At 47.7% G+C, this 24,508-nt stretch overlaps 1 protein-coding gene across 2 annotated transcripts in view; it reads right to left on the reverse strand.

Annotated features, from left to right (window-relative positions):
- The window catches only part of LOC129858691 (serine/threonine-protein phosphatase 2A 55 kDa regulatory subunit B beta isoform-like), a 99,607-nt gene that overhangs the window by 57,951 nt on the left and 17,148 nt on the right, over positions 1–24,508 (reverse strand). Inside the window, exon 1 of one of the 2 annotated variants that reach the window (XM_055928019.1) lies at positions 2,243–3,122. The exons of the other annotated variant lie outside the window; for it this stretch is intronic. Coding sequence (XP_055783994.1) covers positions 2,243–2,312 — 70 coding nt within the window. The 5' untranslated portion in view covers positions 2,313–3,122. Of the gene's footprint in view, positions 1–2,242; positions 3,123–24,508 lie in introns of those variants that run through there. 2 annotated transcript variants of the gene reach the window in all.

Below are 24,508 nucleotides of genomic sequence, written 5' to 3' on the forward strand. Positions count from 1 at the left end.
TGTGTGTGTGTGTGTGTGTGTGTGTGTGTGTGTGTGTGTGTGTGTGTGTGTGTGTGTGTGTGTTTGTGTGTGTGTGTGTGTGTGTGTGTCAAGTATAGTGGATTTATGGTGTGAAAGGCCAGAGAGGAGAATGAACATAGACACTCACCGCCTGATTCCTGATGCAGACTGAACTATACTGCTGTAAAACCTTAGACCACACACACACACAGTCTCTATAATGAGTTATTAGGCTTGACAATCTACCGTAAATTGAAGTTACAAAAACACAAAGACGCGGCTCTTCCATGTCAGCTCCCCAGACAAACGAGACAGACGGGCCTCTAAAGCTGAGGAGATACACCCTTTATTTATCACCTGGATTAACCCCCACCCACTCTCGCGCTGTCTGTTTGTCGGTCCATAGAAAGGTTTCATGTTTGTCCAGAGAGAGAGAGAGAGAGAGAGAGAGAGAGAGAGAGAGAGAGAGAGAGAGAGAGAGAGAGAGAGAGAGAGAGAGAGAGAGAGAGAGGGTTTAGACATATTTCCCTCAGACCCACAAAAAATGTCAAAACAAATCCAATCTTGATAAACTCCCATATCTATTCAGTGAAATACTAGTGTGCCATCACAGCAACAAGATTTTTGACCTGTTGCCACAAGAAAAGGGCAACCAGTGGAACACAAACAACATTGTAAATACGGCCTATATTTATCTGTTTGTTTATTCTCCCTTTCATACTTCAACTACTAGCACATTGTTACAACACTGTACATAGCCAATAATATAACATTTGAAATGTCTTTATTCTTTTAAACATTTTGTGAGTGTAATGTCTACTGTTAATTTCTGTTGATTTCCCTTGTTCATTTCCTTTTTTGTCTATTCCACTTGCTTTGGCAATGGTAACATGTTTCCCATGCCAATAAAGCTCTTTGAATTGAATTGAGTGACAGAGAGAGAGAGAGAGAGAGAGAGAGAGACAGAGAGAGAGAGAGAGAGAGAGAGAGAGAGACAGACAGAGAGAGAGAGAGACAGAGAGAGACAGAGAGAGAGAGAGAGAGAGAGAGAGAGAGAGAGAGAGAGAGAGAGAGAGAGCATCCCTCTGTACCTCATGTCCTGTCCTCTAAGTATGACTCCTACACCCTGCAGACAAAAGTGACCAGAGAAAGCTGATCTAGTTAGACTCTGTTAGGGAGGTTCTGATGCAGGAGGTTCAGGGAAACCAGAGGTGGAGGGGTTGGATATCCAGACGGGTCCTAGGGAGGTGGCTACCAATCAATCTCCTGTTGGGGAACAGATACTGGTTTCACAGTGGCCTCATAGAACCAGACAGAGGACTACGCTCACCATTCTGTTTTGCTTTACATGGTTAGATATCTCACGATCAGACTGGTTCCAACAGGTTAGACTCACAGCATCAATTACATTAGCATCAGTTAGTCCTGGTTAATCAATAGACATGATCAGTGACTGGGGCTAACATCGTTAATTAGATCAGTCTGACAACGGGACTTGATGATATCTGTAAATCACCGGACTAACCCTGATCAATTAGCCAGACAGAGAGAGGCAGACACAGCAAGGCACTGGGCTGATACAGCACTGTAGGAGGCTGTACTCTGTCCATGGTGCTGAATCCAGTCAGACTTTCTAGAATGATCCAACCTCAAAGATACACACCCCTCCCCTCTCCTACCCCTCCCTCTCTCTCTCACACAGTATATTTACTGACTCATTCAAGGCTGCTTCATGTGCCATTCAGAGCAGATTCGTTCAATCAGGCCAGCCATTGAAACAGACATACCCTGGATCAGTTCCTTCTGTTTCTAAATATGGAGCATGAGAGATTACCCACTGGGCACAGACGTCAATTCAACGTCTATTCCACTTTGGTTCAATTTCATTGAAATGACGTGGAAACAACGTTGATTCAACCAGTGTGTGCCCAGTGGGTAGGGAGTGGGCCAGACAAGTAGACCGCCACCTTCCGTAAATGATCAGACTTCCATCCGAAGCAACAATCAATCCGTACGCTACATGACACCAGGCAAGATCGATACGGTTCCGGATGGGGACGCTATAATGAGACAAAAAGTATTCTTCTGATGACAATTTGTAAATCAATCCTTCATCATAAACGATATGCGGAATACTCGGCCTTCTTTACAGTACAGTTTATGTCAAATCAAGCGGTGTACTGTAAACCGAACATTGTAAATATGTGATGACGAATAGCGTAGCTTGTTTTCAGTTGCATACCTTCAGTAGCATAGTTGTGGTCGCGTAGGAAGCTGTTGTTGATCTTGCGGGTGACACTCTCCTCCTCCATTGATAAATCGGTTGGTTCTGGATCCTGAGACCGTTAAAAGACATCCTGTACGTTACCATCAGCAGCAGGCGGGCCGCAAGACCAGCGTGAGGGCTGTCATCTTGACTCGAACTCTCTGGTAGATAAAGCGGAATGATCAAGTCCCGTCCACGTCTCAGTGCGCTTCAAATAGGAGGTTTTCGCCTATGCAGTGACAGTGCTGTACAAATGTGTGTCTTTAGTAATTCTAGCACATTTAACCTCGACAGAGTGGGTGGTGGTTGCCTCCGTCTTGCCTCGTTAAAAAAAGACGAAAATAACCTAAGTAGTTTCAAATGATCAAAATGGCTTCAAAACGTGCGACCTCTGCTGTGCAGTGGAATGCAGTGGAATGCAGTGGAATTGGTCAAATAAATAGCCTTTTCCCGGTATGAGAGTGTGTGAATGAGACAGCAGTCCTCGCTAAATCGTATCTGGTGAGGATATGAGTTGAAGCAGGCAAGATTCTCTCTCTCGAACAGCTTGGCTGGGCGGGATTATGCGTCAAGCCTGGCTGGCTAAAGTCATTCCAACGTTTCCCTGCCAGCCTCCTCGGTTGCAGATCAGAGTGCCACTTCGCTTTCCTCCTTCCTTTCGTTGACCAAGTAAAGTCCTCCTCGTTTTCTCTCTTCGAACAGAAGTAAGTCTGGTGCGGCGCGCCCGGGTCATTGGTACGCATATGGACTGGGGCGGCAGTATCCCTGGCGCTGGTACTGATGCGCCGCTTTAGCACCAGCCCTTCCCAATACCGATTGCCGCAGGCTGGATCTTCAATACTACACGCAGCAAACGCATTTTGAACGCTCGCTGTGACGTTTAATCGAACCATCACAGTGCAGCCTACTGGCAATGGTCAGTCAGAAAATCATGAATTATGAATGACTCAAGATGACAAGCAGATCGGACATTGTACCGTTAATGCCAGGGCTAAGTTATATTTGTTTTTCCCCGGGTGACATGAAGGAATGGGCTCACTGATTGAGTTAATACATAGTTACTGTTGTAGGCCTATAGACATTTGTATATTGTCTACTTCACTTGCTTTGGCAATGTTAACATATGTTTCCCATGCCAATAAAGCCCCTTGAATTTAATTGAATTGTAGTAGGGAGTTGTAGTTTCCAAAAGGCCATTATTCTACATAGTTTTCTTCTATTCTACATAGTGCATAAAACGTGATAATTAACTACAATAACCACAATCTATTGCGCATCTACTTGTCCGGTCTGTTTTCCTTTTATGACTGCTACAGAAGACAGAAAAATGCGCGATCATGAGGGAATATAGAGCGCAACTGTTGCTTTGCGAGGTATCTCTACTTAAAGATACATGTGATTGATAGTTGGTATTCAGTCATAAAAGTATGTCTTATTTACTTTGATGAACTACTAAAATAGTGATTTTGTCAGACAGCAAAAGCAGCAGCTCTATAGACATGAGATGATGACTTGGAATGAAATAATAAAGTCATCAGATAAAACAAATGTAATATACACAACTGAAATATTTTATTAAAGTAAAGTAATGTGAATAAATGATGGTTAGTAAGTGATAAGCAGTAATGTTCAATCACTACCGCCATGGGACTTTTATTAATAGTTTTATTCTGTGTTGTTACAGCACTCAACCCACATAATACTTAGTGCATTCAATGTTTTTAAAAAATATATTGAAATCAAAAACCGTGATTATTTAGTGAATAACTAATCGCTCAGCACTAGTATTTGTGGGAGAGAGATGCTCTTCAAACCAGAATCATCTCCTCTTCTCTGTCTCCTGCACATACTATGTTACACCCCACTAGCCCCCCAGCCTCCACCTGAATACATTACATTACACACACACACACACACACACACACACACACACACACACACACACACACACACACACACACACACACACACACACACACACACACACACACACACACACACACACACACACACACACACACACACACACACACACACCACAACTATACTGAATACATTACAAGGCATTACCCATGTAGAGCTATAATGAAGCCAACTGGAGCATGGTGTTCTGTAAGGAAGAGTGGTTACATATTTACACTCTCCTGCTCTTCTAATGAAATCTCTGTTCAAAACCACCAATCTTCAGCTTAAGATCGATCTGAGTGGTCAGTGGAGCGTCTCAATTGAAATAGGACATCTTTATCATTATTTAAACATGAGGACAGACAGTTGTGTTCAGTCATGGAGTGTTGCTAACAAAGACTTAAGTCTTCTGTGTGTCGGTTGACTAACAACAAGATTAGATTGAAATGAATTAGAACCACTGGGAGACAATGGAATTAGCAGAGTCAGTGGAGTGAAGACTGGTTGGTTGGACGATTATGGTTCCACTTGGGAAGTGGCAAGTGGGTAGAATGGAGGTGGCTTTGGTAGAGAGAGAGAGGAAGAGAATACATTAAAAGAGAGAATGGCAAAAGACAAATAGAGACAGAGAGAGAGAGGGGAGGAGAGGAGAGAGAGAGAGAGAAAAAGAAAGAGACAGAGACACAGAGAGAGAGAGAGAGAGAGAGACATGAAGCAGAGGCAGAACATTTGATTGTATAATGAAAGCATGTGGAAGCCAGCAGCCAAAACCTCAGATGAATGCTACTGCTTTAATGACCCAGATCCTGCCTATCTTTTCTTCTCTACCCTCCCCTTTTCTCCTACTCTTTCCTCACCCTTTTCACCCAGCCTCTTTCCATTTTCGCTTAGCCAGGTCTTGCTGTTTTCTGCTCCCCAGGCCTTCTACCCCCTTCATAGCCCTACCTTTCTACCTAGCCCTGTCTCTAAGCCTTCCTCCCCTCTACCTAGCCCTGTCTCTAAGCTTTCTCCCCTCTACCTAGCCCTGTCTCTAAGCCTTTCTCCCCTCTCCCTAGCCCTGTCTCTAAGACTTTCTCCCTTCTCCCTAGCCCTGTCTCTAAGACTTTCTCCCCTCTCCCTAGCCCTGTCTCTAAGACTTTCTCCCTTCTCCCTAGCCCTGTCTCTAAGACTTTCTCCCCTCTATCTAGCCCTGTCTCTAAGACTTTCTCCCCTCTCCCTAGCCCTGTCTCTAAGACTTTCTCCCCTCTCCCTAGCCCTGTCTCTTAGCCTTTCTCCCCTCTCCCTAGCCCTGTCTCTAAGACTTTCTCTCTTCTCCCTAGCCCTGTCTCTAAGACTTTCTCTCTTCTCCCTAGCCCTGTCTAAGACTTTCTCCCTTCTCCCTAGCCCTGTCTCTAAGACTTTCTCCCCTCTCCCTAGCCCTGTCTCTAAGTCTTTCTCCCTTCTCCCTAGCCCTGTCTCTAAGACTTTCTCCCCTCTCCCTAGCCCTGTCTCTAAGACTTTCTCCCTTCTCCCTAGCCCTGTCTCTAAGACTTTCTCCCCTCTTCCTAACCCTGCCTTTCTACCTAGCCCTGTATCTAAGACTTTCTCCCTTCTCCCTAGCCCTGTCTCTAAGACTTTCTCCCTTCTCCCTAGCCCTGTCTCTAAGACTTTCTCCCCCTCCCTAGCCCTGTCTCTAAGCCTTTCTCCCCTCTACCTAGCCCTGTCTCTAAGACTTTCTCCCCTCTCCCTAGCCCTGTCTCTAAGCCTTTCTCCCCTCTACCTAGCCCTGTCTCTAAGACTTTCTCCCCTCTCCCTAGCCCTGTCTCTAAGACTTTCTCCCTTCTCCCTAGCCCTGTCACTAAACCTTTCTCCCCTCTCCCTAGCCCTGTCTCTCAGCCTTTCTCCAATCTCCCTAGCCTTGTCTTTAAACCTTTCTCCCCTCTCGCTAGCCCTGTCTTTAAACTATTCTCCCCAGTCAGTGGCCCTCAAGCAGAGATGCTTGAGGGCCATGTGTCCTCCTTTACACAAACAGAGCAGGTAGAATTAGGCCCTATAGCAACCCAACTCACACGACAGGGGTGCATACCAAACAACACACAGTCTACACACAGACACAGACACACACAGTCACACAGTGTCACACAAGCATCTGGTATTCCTGAAGAGAACACCTTAAGAGAACAACTTTTTAAGAGAACAGCTGCATATTGTCAGTATTAATTTAAAGGAAAACATACATCAGTAAATCAGTACATAACCATCATCCTCTTGGTTGATCATGTCATTGTCTATTTGCTCTCACTGTTAAGATCCTGCTTTAAATTGTTACAAAACATAGAAAGATAAGACACCTTTAAGATCCTTAGATGCTCTTCAAAACCCCACAACAGTCCTCCATATAACCCCAACAGCCACCAGCCCATCCTGGGCGGTAATAGGCTTTACCAGTCAGCCATCTGCCAGGGGGCTCAGTGCCAGGCCAAGCCCAGGGAGGGCTGGGTAGACCTGCTCCGTCTGCCCCCTTTACTGTCTTCCGAGATAACTACAGTGCCTTCGGAATGTATTCAGACCCCTTGACTTTTTCCACATTTTGTTAGGTTACAGCCTTCTTCTAAAATGTATCAAATAGTTTTTCCCCCATCATAAATCTACACACAATACAACATAATGACAAATGAAAAACAAGTTCTGACATTTTTGCTCATTTATAAAAAAAATACGGGAAATAACACTTTTACATAAGTATTCAGACCCTTTACTCAATACTTTGTTGAAGCACCTTTGGCAGCGATAACAGCCTAGAGTCTTCTTGGGTATGATGCTACAAGCTTGGCACACCTGTATTTGGGGAGTTTCTCCCATTCTTCTCTGCAGATCCTCTCAAACTCTGTCAGGTTGGATGGGGAGCCTTGCTGCACAGCTATTTTCAGGTCTCTCCAGAGATGTTAGATCGGGTTCAAGTCCGGGCTCTGGCTGGGCCACTCAACGACATTCAGAAACTTGTCCCGAAGCCACTCCTGCGTTGTCTTGGCTGTGTGCTTAGGGTCATTGTCCTGTTGGAAGGTGAACCTTTGCCCCAGTCTGAGGTCCTGAGCGCTCTGGAGCAGGTTTTCATCAAGGACCTCTCTGTACTTTGCTCTGTACATCTTTGCCTCAATCCTGACTAGTCTCCCAGTCCCTGCCGTTGAAAAACATCCCCACAGCATGATGTATGGTGCCAGGTTTCCTCCAGACGTGATGCTTGGCATTCAGGGCAAAAGGTTAAATCTTGGTTTCATCAGACCAGAGAATCTTGTTTCTATTGGTCTTAGAGTCTTTAGGTGCCTTTTGGCAAACTCCAAGCAGGCTGTCATGTGCCTTTTCCTGAGGAGTGGCTTCCGTCTGGCCACTCTACCTTAAAGGCCTGATTGGTAGAGTGCTGCAGAGATGGCTGTCCTTCTGAAAGGTCTCCACAGAGGTCTCCCATCTCCACAGAGGAACTCTAGAGCTCTGTCAGAGTGATCATCGGGTTCTTGGTCACCTCCCTGACCAAGGACCTTCTCCCCCCGATTTCTCAGTTTGGCCGGGCGGCCAGCTCTATGAAAAGTGTTGGTGGTTCCAAACGTCTTCCATTTAAGAATGATGGAGGCCACTTTGTTCTTGGGGACCTTCAATGCTGCAGAAATGTTTTGGTATCCTTCCCCAGATCTGTGCCTCGACACAATCCTGTCTCGGCGCGCTATGGACAATTCCTTCGACCTCATGGCTTGGTTTTCCCCTCACATGCACTGTCAACTGTGGGATCTTATATAGACAGGTGTGTGCCTTTCCAAATCATGTCCAATCAATTTAATTTACCACAGGTAGACTCCAATGTAGTTGTTGAAACATCTCAAGGATGATCAGTGGCAACAGGATACACCTGAGCTCAATTTCGAGTCTCATAGCAAATGGTCTGAATAAGGCTGTAACGTAACAAAATGTGGAAAAAGTCAAGGGATCTGAATACTTTCCGAAGGCACTGTATATTACTCACAATAATGTGGGGTTGACCTCTAAAAGGATAAGCCCTTGGAGGGAGAGGAGGGGGGTCATACCATGGATCATTTAGCTATTGATTTTGTATTTTAGGACCCCTTTACGTATAAAAAAAATATATACAAAAATTATTTGATAAATGATTGAATTCAGGGCCTCCCGGGTGGTGCAGTGGTCTAAGTCACTGCATCGCAGTGCTAGCTGTGCCACCAGAGACTCGGGTTCGAGCCGAGCCTCTGTCGCAGCCGGCCGCGACCGGGAGGTCCATGGGGCGACGCACAATTGGCCCAGCGTCGTCCGGGTTAGGGAGGGTTTGGCCGGTAGGGATATCCTTGTTTCATCGCGCACTAGCGACTCCTGTGGCGGGCCGGGCGCAGTGCACGCTGACCAGGTTGCTAGGTGCACGGTGTTTCCTCCGACACATTGGTGCAGCTGGCTTCCGGGTTGGATGCATGCTGTGTTAAGAAGCAGTGCGGCTTGGTTGGGTTGTGTTTCAGAGGACGCAAGGCTCTCGACCTTCGTCTCTCCCGAGCCCGTACGGGAGTTGTAGCGATGAGACAAGACAGTAACTACTAACAATTGGATACCACAAAATTGGGGAAAAAAGGGGTTACATTTTTTTTTTTTTTTTATAAAATTAAAAAATACAAAATAAATTATTGAATTCGGCCTTTATTACCATAGCCCATAGAAACCCGTTGAATAACACCTTCATTAGCAGTCAAAAAATGTATTATAAGAATGAGTTATAAGGAATAATGTTTTGACTTGTCTGTCCTATACAGTATCTAGGCCAGGGGTGTCAAACATACGGCCCGCGGGCCGGAACCGGCCCCCAAGGAGGTTCGATCAGGCCCGCAGGATAATTTGAAAGTGGAAAAAATGCATAAAAGACATGGAATTAATATTTTTAATTCGCTGCAATTCATGGATTATCCGCTAAGGGGCGCACTCTTTCCATCAGAGTAGAAGACAAGCCGCATCACTGAGACAGACTGAAAACAGCAGACGGTATCAATGCGCCATCTGCTGCTTGTTACGACGTTGTTAATACCTTGGTCTCTACCTCTCCGCTACACCTTCATTAGCCAAAATGTCGTTATCCAAACGGAGAAAAGTAGATAAGGAGTGTAGAATTTTCAAAGAAAAATGGACCACGTCCTATTTATTTACAGAGATGCACGGAAAACCTTCGTGCTTGGTGTGTTTGCAACAAGTTTCGGTATTGAAGGAATATAATATTCGACGCCACTACGAGACTCATCACAGCGAAAAATATGACGGCTTGCAAGGACAACTGAGAAGAGATAAGATTAACGAATTGCTGGCGGGTCTGAGGAAACAGCAGTCAACTTTCATCCAGAGCCGAGAAGTCAGTGAAGCAGCGGTAAAAGCCAGCTACCTAATTGCTAGCGAAATAGCATTAGCATCGAAGCCGTATTCCGACGGTGACTTTGTTAAACGATGCATGATGAAGGCGGCTGAACTTGTATGTCCCGAGAAGCGACAAGCTTTTGCCAATATTAGCCTGACGAGGAATACTATAGCAGAGAGGATTTCGGAACTATCGGCAGATTTAGACAGTCAATTGAAACAGAGAGTCAAGTCATTTATTGCATTTTCCGTGGCAATTGACGAGAGCACTGACATCACAGACGTGGCCCAACTGGCCATATTTATTCGAGGAGTTGATGAGACATTGACTGTTACTGAAGAGTTTCTTGAGTTACACATTTAAAATCACTCTCCTTAGTTTGTAAGGTGTACGCAGGGATTACATTTAGATTTTATATGCGTATGTGTAAGTGGTTTAAAAATTCCTTTCTTTAAAAGTCTCATTTAATCTTATTAAAGTGCATTACTATATTTTTCAGTACCAATTAAAGTTTTGTGCCTTTGTACAATAAGTGGGATCAGTTGCAATGCATATTTGTGAATGATAAAAGTAAATTGCACATTTGTCTAAGGAAATATGAGGTGTTTCATGAAATGTTTTGTAAAAGGATAGTTCATTAAATTTCAATATTTTCCTAATGTTCTTGTGCTTCTTTACACCAAAACAAAGGAAAGACATGATATTTTGGTTATTTATAGCAGAGTATGGTATAATTTTAATGGTCCGGCCCACTTGACATCTCCCTAGGCCGTATGTGGCCCACGATGCAAAATGAGTTTGACACCCCTGATCTAGGCGATATAAGAAAGCTCAGGATATATATAAAAAAATTTTTTACATAGTTAAGCCGTTTTTTTGCGGTACCTCCATACTTCCATACATGCATTTAAACTGGTACTGGTTACCTTAAGACGAGTTCCATGACACTGTGGGTGTCATGGAGCAAAACGGAGACACCATCATGTTCGTGAGAATCACATTAGTTTGTAGCCCAAACGGTTCGGATGCTACAAACTGAAGTTGGCACATCGATGGTACAGACTTCAGACGTTCGGACGCTACAGACGTTTTCGTGAGACGACCGATTTTTGAGATGTCTCACGGTCTGACAAACATAGCTCTAGCTTTGCCACCATCCACCGCAGAAGTAGCAGGGCGACAGGCGGATGCGGTGGATTGAGCCCATGTAAAAAACACATATCTCTTAAACTGACGGATTTTGATGGGGAATTTTTTATTATGTTACTTAGATTGACGCACATGCTCTGTGTGTGTGTGTGTGTGTGTGTGTGTGTGTGTGTGTGTGTGTGTGTGTGTGTGTGTGTGTGTGTGTGTGTGTGTGTGTGTGTGTGTGTGTGTGTGTGTGTGTGTGTGTGTGTGTGTGTGTGTGTGTGTGTGTGTGTGTGTGTCTTCATGCAGTTGTTTAGAAAATACTATGTAGAAATAGCACCCAGACAATGGGTGTTTCACATTGTTATATCTAGCTTCGCTGTCAAAGAACACACATCCACACAGTTTCACATTGCACATCACTCTCTTGTTTAATGACAAGTGCCACTCATTCTGACAACACATTCATCCGTCAAGCAGCACACTGTCATAAACCATAACAACGTACAGTACGACGAATAGCACGTCGTACCTTACATAACACACAGTAGAAATGAATGTGAAGTCAAATGGTGTAAAATGTGTCTGTTGCTCTGATGGATGACAGATGGAGACGCATGGTACTGAACAAATGTAGAGGGGGAAGGTCGTGGGAAGAAGGGATGAGGGAAGAGAGAGGGAAGTGAGAAGGAGAGAGATATTGAGAGAGAGAAGGGAAAGCAGAGAGGAGGAAAGGAGGGAGTTAAAGAGGATAGAGAAAGAGAGAGGATAAGGGAGAGAGAAGGGAGGAAGGGAGGGGGAGGAAGCGAGGAGGAATAAGCGAGGGACAGCAGACAGAAAATGGGAGATAAAACAATGGATGAGTAGTTGTAGTTGAGTGTATTAAATCAAGCCTGAAGGGCGTTGACCCCTAACAGCAGGGTTTACTTTTCATGTCCTTCCAATTACAGGATGAGTCTAATGCTCTCTCTCTCTCGCTCTCTTTCTCTAATGCTCCATCTCTTTCTCTCTTCCTATCTCTCTAATATTCCCCCTCTCTCTCTCTCTCTCTCTCTCTCTCTCTCTAATGTTCCCCCTCTCTGTCTCTCTCTCTCTAATACCCCCATCTCTCTCTCTCTCTCTCTCTCTCTCTCTCTCTCTCTCTCTCTCTCTCTCTCTCTCGCTAATGTTCCCTCTATCTCTATCTTCCTCTCTCTCTAATGCTCCCTCTATTTCTCTCTCTTTTCCTCTCTCTAATGCTCCCTCCATCTCTCTGAGACTCTACATGACCACCTCACCCCTAACACCCACTCTCCCTCTCCCTCCCCTAACACCCCCTCTCCCTCCCCTAACACCCCTCTCCCTCCCCCAATCCCCCTCTCCCTCCCCTAACACCCTCCCCTCCTCCCGTAACATCCCCTCTCCCAACATCCCCTGTCCTCCTCCCCTAACTCCCCTTCCCCCTCTCCTCCTCCCCTAACACCCCCTCTCCCTCCCACAATCCCCCTCTCCCTCCCCTAACACCCCCTCCCCCTTCCCCTCCCCTAACACTCCCTCTTCCTCCCTTCCTCTCTCTCCCCTGATCATTAATTAATTAAAAATGCTTCATGTTCTATGATTAATGGAAACTTTCCTAGGAAAACTGGTCAATGTAAATTATTCCCTACAGAAATACCAGTACATTCGCCTATCTGACCTCAAGGGCACATGTGCACACACTTGCATGCATAAACACGCCCGCACACACACACACATATACAAAACCACCTCAGTGACACATTTATTCAATTTTAATGTATTCATTGCTGTATGAGTACAGCTATACTGCAACTTGCTCCATATGTAACCTCTCTTGTTGCTAGGTAACTGCCAGTGAAGCGGCAACCATTGCTATGCAGCACAACAACAGCTGTCTGTGTAATTGGACCATTAAGATTTAAAGGTCTTCATCATTCCGCTCCTCTCTGTCTTAATACAGTTCAGGATCCACAACATGCTGTAACAGAAGGGTTAATGGACTGAACAGGAGAGGCTGATACTTCTTGTTTATTTCCCATTAGGATAATGAAGAGCATAAAGATGAGTGTGTATGTCCCAAAGGGCACCCTATTCCCTACAGAGTGCACTACTTTTGACCAGAGCCCTTCCCAAAAGTAGTGCACTAAATAGGGTGCCATTTGGCACAAAGCCATTGACTTATACAGTAAATGGCAGGAAGGAAGCAGGATAGAACCCCCCAGGTGATTTGCATAATGCTAGCATACAAATATAGTCATGTAAAATGTTATTACTATAATAAAGTTAATTTAATGTTACTAAAATGTTGCTGCAAGCAAGGGCTCGTGGGATGGGCATCTAAATGTATATTTACATGCCCGTTCTAATCCGTTACCAATGAATTAGCAACTGATGAATTACGGGTCCGGGCACTTCCCCGTTCGACCTGGAGCACAGCGGCGCGCGCGCTTCAGGCACATGGAAAGAGCCCTAGTTGGTCGCAAGCTAACAGGATAATGGCTCTAAATGCATGTTAAGAGACAAGAAAAAGGAGAAACAGCCCGTTCTAGAGATCAACGAGCAGTTTAAATCATGTTAGTGTATTCTGTATGTTGTGTTGTCAGATGATACAAGTTGTAATCTACAGGAAAATCCCCTTTGGTAGAGCAGCTGTCAGACTGGAGCTTTCCTGATGCCCACAGGGATGGCAAGCTGTCCACACACACACACGCACACACGCGCTCGCGCACGCACACGCACACACACCACACCACACCCAAACACACACACACACACACACACACACACACACACACACACACACACACACACACACACACACACACACACACACACACACACCACACACACACCACACACACACACACACACACACACACCACACACACACACACACACATGCACACGTAAACGTGCATAGAATGATGAATTTGATGGATTGGAAATTATTTTCCCATGTTTTGGGGAAACGTGTCATTCAGTACAACATGTTATGCAACGTAGCAAACGTTCAATCGAACTGAACACACCCCAGAACGGACTTTCTTATAGTCATTCTGCAAGACAATTGCCAAGTGTGGACTTATAGTTAGACCGTTTATATAAATACAGAAATGATTTGTATTTTAGTTGTGGTTGGGATATATTGACCAAATTATTAGGAAAGTTTTTGATGTACACTGAATGAAAATATAAATGCAACATGTAAAGTGTTGGTCATATGTTTCATGAGCTGAAATAAAAGATCCCAGAAATGTTCCATATGCACAAAAAGTTTATTTCTCTCAAATTTTGGGCACAAATGTCTTTACATCCCTGTTAGTGGGCACTTCTCCTTTGCCAATATAATCCATCCAGCTGACAGGTGTGGTAAATCAAGAAGCTGATTAAACAGCATGATCATTACACAGGTGCACCTTGTGCTGGGGACTGTAAAAGACCACTTTTAATATGTGCAGTTCTGTCACACAACACATGCTGACTGCGGGACCATCCACCAGAGCTATTGCTAGAGAATTTAATGTTAATTTCTCTACCATAAGCTTCCTCCAATTTTGTTTTAGAGAATTTGGCAGTGCGTCCAACCGGACTCACAACCGCAGACCACATGTATTCACGCCAGCCCAGGACCTCCACATCCAGCTTTTTCACTTGCAGCATCGCCCGGGGGGCGGGTCGTCACACCCAGACGACCCAACACACACCGAGACGACCCAACACACACCGAGACGACCCAACACACACCCAGACGACCCAACACACACCGAGACGACCCAACACACACCCAGACGACCCAACACACACCCAGACGACCCAACACACACCCAGACGACCCAACACACACCCAGACGACCCAACACACACCCAGACGACCCAACACACCCAGACGACCCAACACACACCGAGACGACCCAACACACCCAGACGACCCAACACACACCCAGACGACCCAACACACACCGAGACGACCCAACACACACCGAGACGACCCAACACACACCGAGACGACCCAACACACACCGAGACGACCCAACACACACCGAGACGACCCAACACACACAGAGACGACCCAACACACACCCAGACGACCCAACACACACCCAGACGACCCAACACACCCAGACGACCCAACACACCCAGACGACCCAACACACACCCAGATGACCCAACACACACCGAGACGACCCAACACACACCCAGACGACCCAACACACACCGAGACGACCCAACACACACCGAGACGACCCAACACACACCGAGACGACCCAACACACACCCAGACGACCCAACACACACCCATACGACCCAACACACACCCAGACGACCCAACACACACCGAGATGACCCAACACACCCAGACGACCCAACAAACCTAGACGACCCAACACACACCCAGACGACCCAACACACACCCAGACGACCCAACACACCCAGACGACCCAACACACACCCAGACGACCCAACACACACCGAGACGACCCAACACACACCCAGACGACCCAACACACACCCAGACGACCCAACACACACCCAGACGACCCAACACACACCGAGACGACCCAACACACACCCAGACGACCCAACACACCCAGACGACCCAACACACACCCAGACGACCCAACACACACCCAGACGACCCAACACACCCAGACGACCCAACACACACCCAGACGACCCAACACACACCGAGACGACCCAACACACACCGAGACGACCCAACACACACCCAGACGACCCAACACACACCCAGACGACCCAACACACACCGAGACGACCCAACACACACTCAGACGACCCAACACACCCAGACGACCCAACACACACCCAGAAGACCCAACACACCCAGACGACCCAACACACACCCAGACGACCCAACACACACCGAGACGACCCAACACACACCGAGACGACCCAACACACCGAGACGACCCAACACACCGAGACGACCCAACACACACCGAGACGACCCAACACACACCGAGACGACCCAACACACACCTAGACGACCCAACACACCTAGACGACCCAACACACCTAGACGACCCAACACACCGAGACGACCCAACACACCGAGACGACCCAACACACACCCAGACGACCCAACACACACCCAGACGACCCAACACACACCCAGACGACCCAACACACACCGAGACGACCCAACACACACCTAGACGACCCAACACACCGAGATGACCCAACACACACCGGGACGACCCAACACACCCAGACGACCCAACACACACCGAGATGACCCAACACACCTAGACGACCCAACACACACCGAGACGACCCAACACACACCCAGACGACCCAACACACACCCAGACGACCCAACACACACCCAGACGACCCAACACACCCAGACGACCCAACACACACCGAGATGACCCAACACACCTAGACGACCCAACACACACAGAGACGACCCAACACACACCCAGACGACCCAACACACACCCAGACGACCCAACACACCTAGACGACCCAACACACACCCAGACGACAGAGAAATCTTATCTCACGATCCACTTAAAACAAAATAAGAAAAAATTATTATCTGTCCAGCCCTAGCCAGCCTCGGTTACTGTTCAAAATGTCTTGTAGTCCTGGTCGAGTAGCCAGCCTCGGTTACTGTTCAAAATGTCTTGTAGTCCTGGTCGAGTAGCCAGCCTCGGTTACTGCTCAAAATGTCTTGTAGTCCTGGTCGAGTAGCCAGCCTCGGTTACTGTTCAAAATGTCTTGTAGGCCTGGTCGAGTAGCCAGCCTCGGTTACTGTTCAAAATGACTTGTAGTCCTGGTCGAGTAGCCAGCCTCGGTTACGGTTCAAAATGTCTTGTAGTCCTGGTCGAGTAGCCAGCCTCGGTTACTGTTCAAAATGTCTTGTAGTCCTGGTCGAGTAGCCAGCCTCAGTTACTGTTCAAAACGTCTTGTAGTCCTGGTCGAGTAGCCAGCCTCGGTTACTGTTCAAAATGTCTTGTAGTCCTGGTCGAGTAGCCAGCCTCGGTTACTGTTCAAAATGTCTTGTAGGCCTGGTCGAGTAGCCAGCCTCGGTTACTGTTCAAAATGTCTGGTAGGCCTGGTCGAGTAGCCATCCTCGGTTACGGTTCAAAATGTCTGGTAGTCCTGGTCGAGTAGCCAGCCTCGGTTACTGTTCAAAATGTCTTGTAGTCCTGGTCGAGTAGCCAGCCTCGGTTACGGTTCAAAATGTCTTGTAGTCCTGGTCGAGTAGCCAGCCTCGGTTACTGTTCAAAATGTCTGGTAGTCCTGGTCGAGTAGCCAGCCTCGGTTACTATTCAAAATGTCTGGTAGTCCTGGTCGAGTAGCCAGCCTCGGTTACTATTCAAAATGTCTGGTAGTCCTGGTCGAGTAGCCAGCCTCGGTTACTGTTCAAAATGTCTTGTAGTCCTGGTCGAGTAGCCAGCCTCGGTTACGGTTCAAAATGTCTTGTAGTCCTGGTCGAGTAGCCAGCCTCGGTTACTGTTCAAAATGTCTGGTAGTCCTGGTCGAGTAGCCAGCCTCGGTTACTATTCAAAATGTCTGGTAGTCCTGGTCGAGTAGCCAGCCTCGGTTACTATTCAAAATGTCTGGTAGTCCTGGTCGAGTAGCCAGCCTCGGTTACTGTTCAAAATGTCTGGTAGTCCTGGTCGAGTAGCCAGCCTCGGTTACTGTTCAAAATGTCTGGTAGTCCTGGTCGAGTAGCCAGCCTCGGTTACTGTTCAAAATGTCTGGTAGTCCTGGTCGAGTAGCCAGCCTCGGTTACTGTTCAAAATGTCTGGTAGTCCTGGTCGAGTAGCCAGCCTCGGTTACTGTTCAAAATGTCTGGTAGTCCTGGTCGAGTAGCCAGCCTCGGTTACTGTTCAAAATGTCTTGTAGTCCTGGTCGAGTAGCCAGCCTCGGTTACGGTTCAAAATGTCTTGTAGTCCTGGTCGAGTAGCCAGCCTCGGTTACTGTTCAAAATGTCTGGTAGTCCTGGTCGAGTAGCCAGCCTCGGTTACTATTCAAAATGTCTGGTAGTCCTGGTCGAGTAGCCAGCCTCGGTTACTATTCAAAATGTCTGGTAGTCCTGGTCGAGTAGCCAGCCTCGGTTACTGTTCAAAATGTCTTGTAGTCCTGGTCGAGTAGCCAGCCTCGGTTACGGTTCAAAATGTCTTGTAGTCCTGGTCGAGTAGCCAGCCTCGGTTACTGTTCAAAATGTCTGGTAGTCCTGGTCGAGTAGCCAGCCTCGGTTACTATTCAAAATGTCTGGTAGTCCTGGTCGAGTAGCCAGCCTCGGTTACTATTCAAAATGTCTGGTAGTCCTGGTCGAGTAGCCAGCCTCGGTTACTGTTCAAAATGTCTGGTAGTCCTGGTCGAGTAGCCAGCCTCGGTTACTGTTCAAAATGTCTGGTAGTCCTGGTCGAGTAGCCAGCCTCGGTTACTGTTCAAAATGTCTGGTAGTCCTGGTCGAGTAGCCAGCCTCGGTTACTGTTCAAAATGTCTGGTAGTCCTGGTCGAGTAGCCAGCCTCGGTTACGGTTCAAAATGTCTGGTAGTCCTGGTCGAGTAGCCAGCCTCGGTTACGGTTCAAAATGTCTGGTAGTCCTGGTCGAGTAGCCAGCCTCGGTTACGGTTCAAAATGTCTGGTAGTCCTGGTCGAGTAGCCAGCCTCGGTTACGGTTCAAAATGTCTGGTAGTCCTGGTCGAGTAGCCAGCCTCGGTTACGGTTCAAAATGTCTGGTAGTCCTGGTCGAGTAGCCAGCCTCGGTTACGGTTCAAAATGTCTGGTAGTCCTGGTCGAGTAGCCAGCCTCGGTTACTGTTCAAAATGTCTGGTAGTCCTGGTCGAGTAGCCAGCCTCGGTTACTGTTCAAAATGTCTGGTAGTCCTGGTCGAGTAGCCAGCCTCGGTTACGGTTCAAAATGTCTGGTAGTCCTGGTCGAGTAGCCAGCCTCGGTTACGGTTCAAAATGTCTGGTAGTCCTGGTCGAGTAGCCAGCCTCGGTTACGGTTCAAAATGTCTGGTAGTCCTGGTCGAGTAGCCAGCCTCGGTTACGGTTCAAAATGTCTGGTAGTCCTGGTCGAGTAGCCAGCCTCGGTTACGGTTCAAAATGTCTGGTAGTCCTGGTCGAGTAGCCAGCCTCGGTTACGGTTCAAAATGTCTGGTAGTCCTGGTCGAGTAGCCAGCCTCGGTTACGGTTCAAAATGTCTGGTAGTCCTGGTCGAGTAGCCAGCCTCGGTTACTATTCAAAATGTCTTGTAGTCCTGGTCGAGTAGCCAGCCTCGGTTACGGTTCAAAATGTCTGGTAGTCCTGGTCGAGTAGCCAGCCTCGGTTACGGTTCAAAATGTCTGGTAGTCCTGGTCGAGTAGCCAGCCTCGGTTACGGTTCAAAATGTCTGGTAGTCCTGGTCGAGTAGCCAGCCTCGGTTACTATTCAAAATGTCTGGTAGTCCTGGTCGAGTAGCCAGCCTCGGTTACTGTTCAAAATGTCTTGTAGTCCTGGTCGAGTAGCCAGCCTCGGTTACGGTTCAAAATGTCTTGTAGTCCTGGTCGAGTAGCCAGCCTCGGTTACGGTTCAAAATGTCTTGTAGTCCTGGTCGAGTAGCCAGCCTCGGTTACGGTTCAAAATGTCTGGTAGTCCTGGTCGAGTAGCCAGCCTCGGTTACGGTTCAAAATGTCTGGTAGTCCTGGTCGAGTAGCCAGCCTCGGTTACGGTTCAAAATGTCTGGTAGTCCTGGTCGAGTAGCCAGCCTCGGTTACTATTCAAAATGTCTGGTAGTCCTGGTCGAGTAGCCAGCCTCGGTTACTGTTCAAAATGTCTTGTAGTCCTGGTCGAGTAGCCAGCCTCGGTTACGGTTCAAAATGTCTGGTAGTCCTGGTCGAGTAGCCAGCCTCGGTTACTATTCAAAATGTCTGGTAGTCCTGGTCGAGTAGCCAGCCTCGGTTACGGTTCAAAATGTCTTGTAGTCCTGGTCGAGTAGCCAGCCTCGGTTACGGTTCAAAATGTCTTGTAGTCCTGGTCGAGTAGCCAGCCTCGGTTACGGTTCAAAATGTCTGGTAGTCCTGGTCGAGTAGCCAGCCTCGGTTACGGTTCAAAATGTCTTGTAGTCCTGGTCGAGTAGCCAGCCTCGGTTACGGTTCAAAATGTCTGGTAGTCCTGGTCGAGTAGCCAGCCTCGGTTACGGTTCAAAATGTCTGGTAGTCCTGGTCGAGTAGCCAGCCTCGGTTACGGTTCAAAATGTCTGGTAGTCCTGGTCGAGTAGCCAGCCTCGGTTACGGTTCAAAATGTCTGGTAGTCCTGGTCGAGTAGCCAGCCTCGGTTACGGTTCAAAATGTCTGGTAGTCCTGGTCGAGTAGCCAGCCTCGGTTACTATTCAAAATGTCTGGTAGTCCTGGTCGAGTAGCCAGCCTCGGTTACTGTTCAAAATGTCTTGTAGTCCTGGTCGAGTAGCCAGCCTCGGTTACGGTTCAAAATGTCTGGTAGTCCTGGTCGAGTAGCCAGCCTCGGTTACTATTCAAAATGTCTGGTAGTCCTGGTCGAGTAGCCAGCCTCGGTTACGGTTCAAAATGTCTTGTAGTCCTGGTCGAGTAGCCAGCCTCGGTTACGGTTCAAAATGTCTTGTAGTCCTGGTCGAGTAGCCAGCCTCGGTTACGGTTCAAAATGTCTGGTAGTCCTGGTCGAGTAGCCAGCCTCGGTTACGGTTCAAAATGTCTTGTAGTCCTGGTCGAGTAGCCAGCCTCGGTTACGGTTCAAAATGTCTGGTAGTCCTGGTCGAGTAGCCAGCCTCGGTTACGGTTCAAAATGTCTGGTAGTCCTGGTCGAGTAGCCAGCCTCGGTTACTATTCAAAATGTCTGGTAGTCCTGGTCGAGTAGCCAGCCTCGGTTACGGTTCAAAATGTCTGGTAGTCCTGGTCGAGTAGCCAGCCTCGGTTACGGTTCAAAATGTCTGGTAGTCCTGGTCGAGTAGCCAGCCTCGGTTACTATTCAAAATGTCTGGTAGTCCTGGTCGAGTAGCCAGCCTCGGTTACGGTTCAAAATGTCTGGTAGTCCTGGTCGAGTAGCCAGCCTCGGTTACGGTTCAAAATGTCTGGTAGTCCTGGTCGAGTAGCCAGCCTCGGTTACGGTTCAAAATGTCTGGTAGTCCTGGTCGAGTAGCCAGCCTCGGTTACTATTCAAAATGTCTGGTAGTCCTGGTCGAGTAGCCAGCCTCGGTTACTGTTCAAAATGTCTTGTAGTCCTGGTCGAGTAGCCAGCCTCGGTTACGGTTCAAAATGTCTGGTAGTCCTGGTCGAGTAGCCAGCCTCGGTTACTATTCAAAATGTCTGGTAGTCCTGGTCGAGTAGCCAGCCTCGGTTACGGTTCAAAATGTCTTGTAGTCCTGGTCGAGTAGCCAGCCTCGGTTACGGTTCAAAATGTCTTGTAGTCCTGGTCGAGTAGCCAGCCTCGGTTACGGTTCAAAATGTCTGGTAGTCCTGGTCGAGTAGCCAGCCTCGGTTACGGTTCAAAATGTCTTGTAGTCCTGGTCGAGTAGCCAGCCTCGGTTACGGTTCAAAATGTCTGGTAGTCCTGGTCGAGTAGCCAGCCTCGGTTACGGTTCAAAATGTCTTGTAGTCCTGGTCGAGTAGCCAGCCTCGGTTACGGTTCAAAATGTCTTGTAGTCCTGGTCGAGTAGCCAGCCTCGGTTACGGTTCAAAATGTCTGGTAGTCCTGGTCGAGTAGCCAGCCTCGGTTACGGTTCAAAATGTCTGGTAGTCCTGGTCGAGTAGCCAGCCTCGGTTACGGTTCAAAATGTCTGGTAGTCCTGGTCGAGTAGCCAGCCTCGGTTACTATTCAAAATGTCTGGTAGTCCTGGTCGAGTAGCCAGCCTCGGTTACTGTTCAAAATGTCTTGTAGTCCTGGTCGAGTAGCCAGCCTCGGTTACGGTTCAAAATGTCTGGTAGTCCTGGTCGAGTAGCCAGCCTCGGTTACTATTCAAAATGTCTGGTAGTCCTGGTCGAGTAGCCAGCCTCGGTTACGGTTCAAAATGTCTTGTAGTCCTGGTCGAGTAGCCAGCCTCGGTTACGGTTCAAAATGTCTTGTAGTCCTGGTCGAGTAGCCAGCCTCGGTTACGGTTCAAAATGTCTGGTAGTCCTGGTCGAGTAGCCAGCCTCGGTTACGGTTCAAAATGTCTTGTAGTCCTGGTCGAGTAGCCAGCCTCGGTTACGGTTCAAAATGTCTGGTAGTCCTGGTCGAGTAGCCAGCCTCGGTTACGGTTCAAAATGTCTGGTAGTCCTGGTCGAGTAGCCAGCCTCGGTTACGGTTCAAAATGTCTGGTAGTCCTGGTCGAGTAGCCAGCCTCGGTTACGGTTCAAAATGTCTGGTAGTCCTGGTCGAGTAGCCAGCCTCGGTTACGGTTCAAAATGTCTGGTAGTCCTGGTCGAGTAGCCAGCCTCGGTTACTATTCAAAATGTCTGGTAGTCCTGGTCGAGTAGCCAGCCTCGGTTACTGTTCAAAATGTCTTGTAGTCCTGGTCGAGTAGCCAGCCTCGGTTACGGTTCAAAATGTCTGGTAGTCCTGGTCGAGTAGCCAGCCTCGGTTACTATTCAAAATGTCTGGTAGTCCTGGTCGAGTAGCCAGCCTCGGTTACGGTTCAAAATGTCTTGTAGTCCTGGTCGAGTAGCCAGCCTCGGTTACGGTTCAAAATGTCTTGTAGTCCTGGTCGAGTAGCCAGCCTCGGTTACGGTTCAAAATGTCTGGTAGTCCTGGTCGAGTAGCCAGCCTCGGTTACGGTTCAAAATGTCTTGTAGTCCTGGTCGAGTAGCCAGCCTCGGTTACGGTTCAAAATGTCTGGTAGTCCTGGTCGAGTAGCCAGCCTCGGTTACGGTTCAAAATGTCTGGTAGTCCTGGTCGAGTAGCCAGCCTCGGTTACTATTCAAAATGTCTGGTAGTCCTGGTCGAGTAGCCAGCCTCGGTTACGGTTCAAAATGTCTGGTAGTCCTGGTCGAGTAGCCAGCCTCGGTTACGGTTCAAAATGTCTGGTAGTCCTGGTCGAGTAGCCAGCCTCGGTTACTATTCAAAATGTCTGGTAGTCCTGGTCGAGTAGCCAGCCTCGGTTACGGTTCAAAATGTCTGGTAGTCCTGGTCGAGTAGCCAGCCTCGGTTACGGTTCAAAATGTCTGGTAGTCCTGGTCGAGTAGCCAGCCTCGGTTACGGTTCAAAATGTCTGGTAGTCCTGGTCGAGTAGCCAGCCTCGGTTACTATTCAAAATGTCTGGTAGTCCTGGTCGAGTAGCCAGCCTCGGTTACTGTTCAAAATGTCTTGTAGTCCTGGTCGAGTAGCCAGCCTCGGTTACGGTTCAAAATGTCTGGTAGTCCTGGTCGAGTAGCCAGCCTCGGTTACTATTCAAAATGTCTGGTAGTCCTGGTCGAGTAGCCAGCCTCGGTTACGGTTCAAAATGTCTTGTAGTCCTGGTCGAGTAGCCAGCCTCGGTTACGGTTCAAAATGTCTTGTAGTCCTGGTCGAGTAGCCAGCCTCGGTTACGGTTCAAAATGTCTGGTAGTCCTGGTCGAGTAGCCAGCCTCGGTTACGGTTCAAAATGTCTTGTAGTCCTGGTCGAGTAGCCAGCCTCGGTTACGGTTCAAAATGTCTGGTAGTCCTGGTCGAGTAGCCAGCCTCGGTTACGGTTCAAAATGTCTTGTAGTCCTGGTCGAGTAGCCAGCCTCGGTTACTATTCAAAATGTCTGGTAGTCCTGGTCGAGTAGCCAGCCTCAGTTACTATTCAAAATGTCTGGTAGTCCTGGTCGAGTAGCCAGCCTCGGTTACGGTTCAAAATGTCTGGTAGTCCTGGTCGAGTAGCCATCCTCGGTTACGGTTCAAAATGTTGCTATAATAGCTACTTGTTTTCCTTTGCATGTTTTTTTGTTGAAGGTTTATTTTTTTGATTATTCATTGTCAAGCTTGCAACATTTTAGTAGCTTAGCTAGCTAGGACTGTGGCATGTGTATGTAAACTTGATAAAAGTCACCTTGTCCAAGAGAGACTTACACGGTTATCAAAACGTCACGCCAGGGTAAGTCTACACAAAACACAGGCCTTGTTTTAAGTGTTTCTAAAATTCCCTATGGGAAAAATGAATCGTGGAAAAACGATAGGAACCATTTCCTTGCTAGGTTTTATGGTTATTATGACTCATGCTGTGGAACTCTATGGAAGCGAGCCAAAATGAATTGACAACCCAAATCATTGCACGGGCCGGCTATAAATGTGTCTCGTGCCGGATTCGGCCAGCTGGCCTTGTGTTTGACACATGTGACTTAGAGGGAGCAGATACCATGTTTGCCTAGTGTGATTGTCTGTGGATTTGAAGTAAACAGTGTTAAGGATCACCCTCCAGTCTATTACCAGGATAAATCCAGCCCACTGACAGAGTAACTTCATCCTCCCTCTGTGAATAGTAACATGCCAATGAGCTGATCCAGCCTGTAACTCACACTCTAGACTTAGTTGTATTGGAGCATCAGAGCAAAGCTGTAGAGCTAATAATTGATCTAGACTAGCTAATTGGTCTCGCTAAGTGACTGTATAAAACAAGATGACTGGCCGTGATTGTCTGTCTGTCTGTCTGTCTGTCTGTCTGTCTGTCTGTCTGTCTGTCTGTCTGTCTGTCTGTCTGTCTGTCTGTCTGTCTGTCTGCACAGACAGACCGTGAGGATGACCAGGAGTGTCTGTCTCTGTGTTGTCTGGCCATCGAGAGTAGAGCAGCGTCACATGTAGGGAATGTCTGGTACGTCAACACTGACACTGACAGTAGTACATCTTATCCTACAGCACTACCTTCTGGCAGAAACTGGCATTACATGTGAAAATGCAAAAACATAAGCA

This window comes from Salvelinus fontinalis, chromosome 6 (assembly GCF_029448725.1).
Source record: "Salvelinus fontinalis isolate EN_2023a chromosome 6, ASM2944872v1, whole genome shotgun sequence".
In the NCBI taxonomy this organism is placed as follows: Eukaryota; Metazoa; Chordata; class Actinopteri; order Salmoniformes; family Salmonidae; genus Salvelinus; species Salvelinus fontinalis.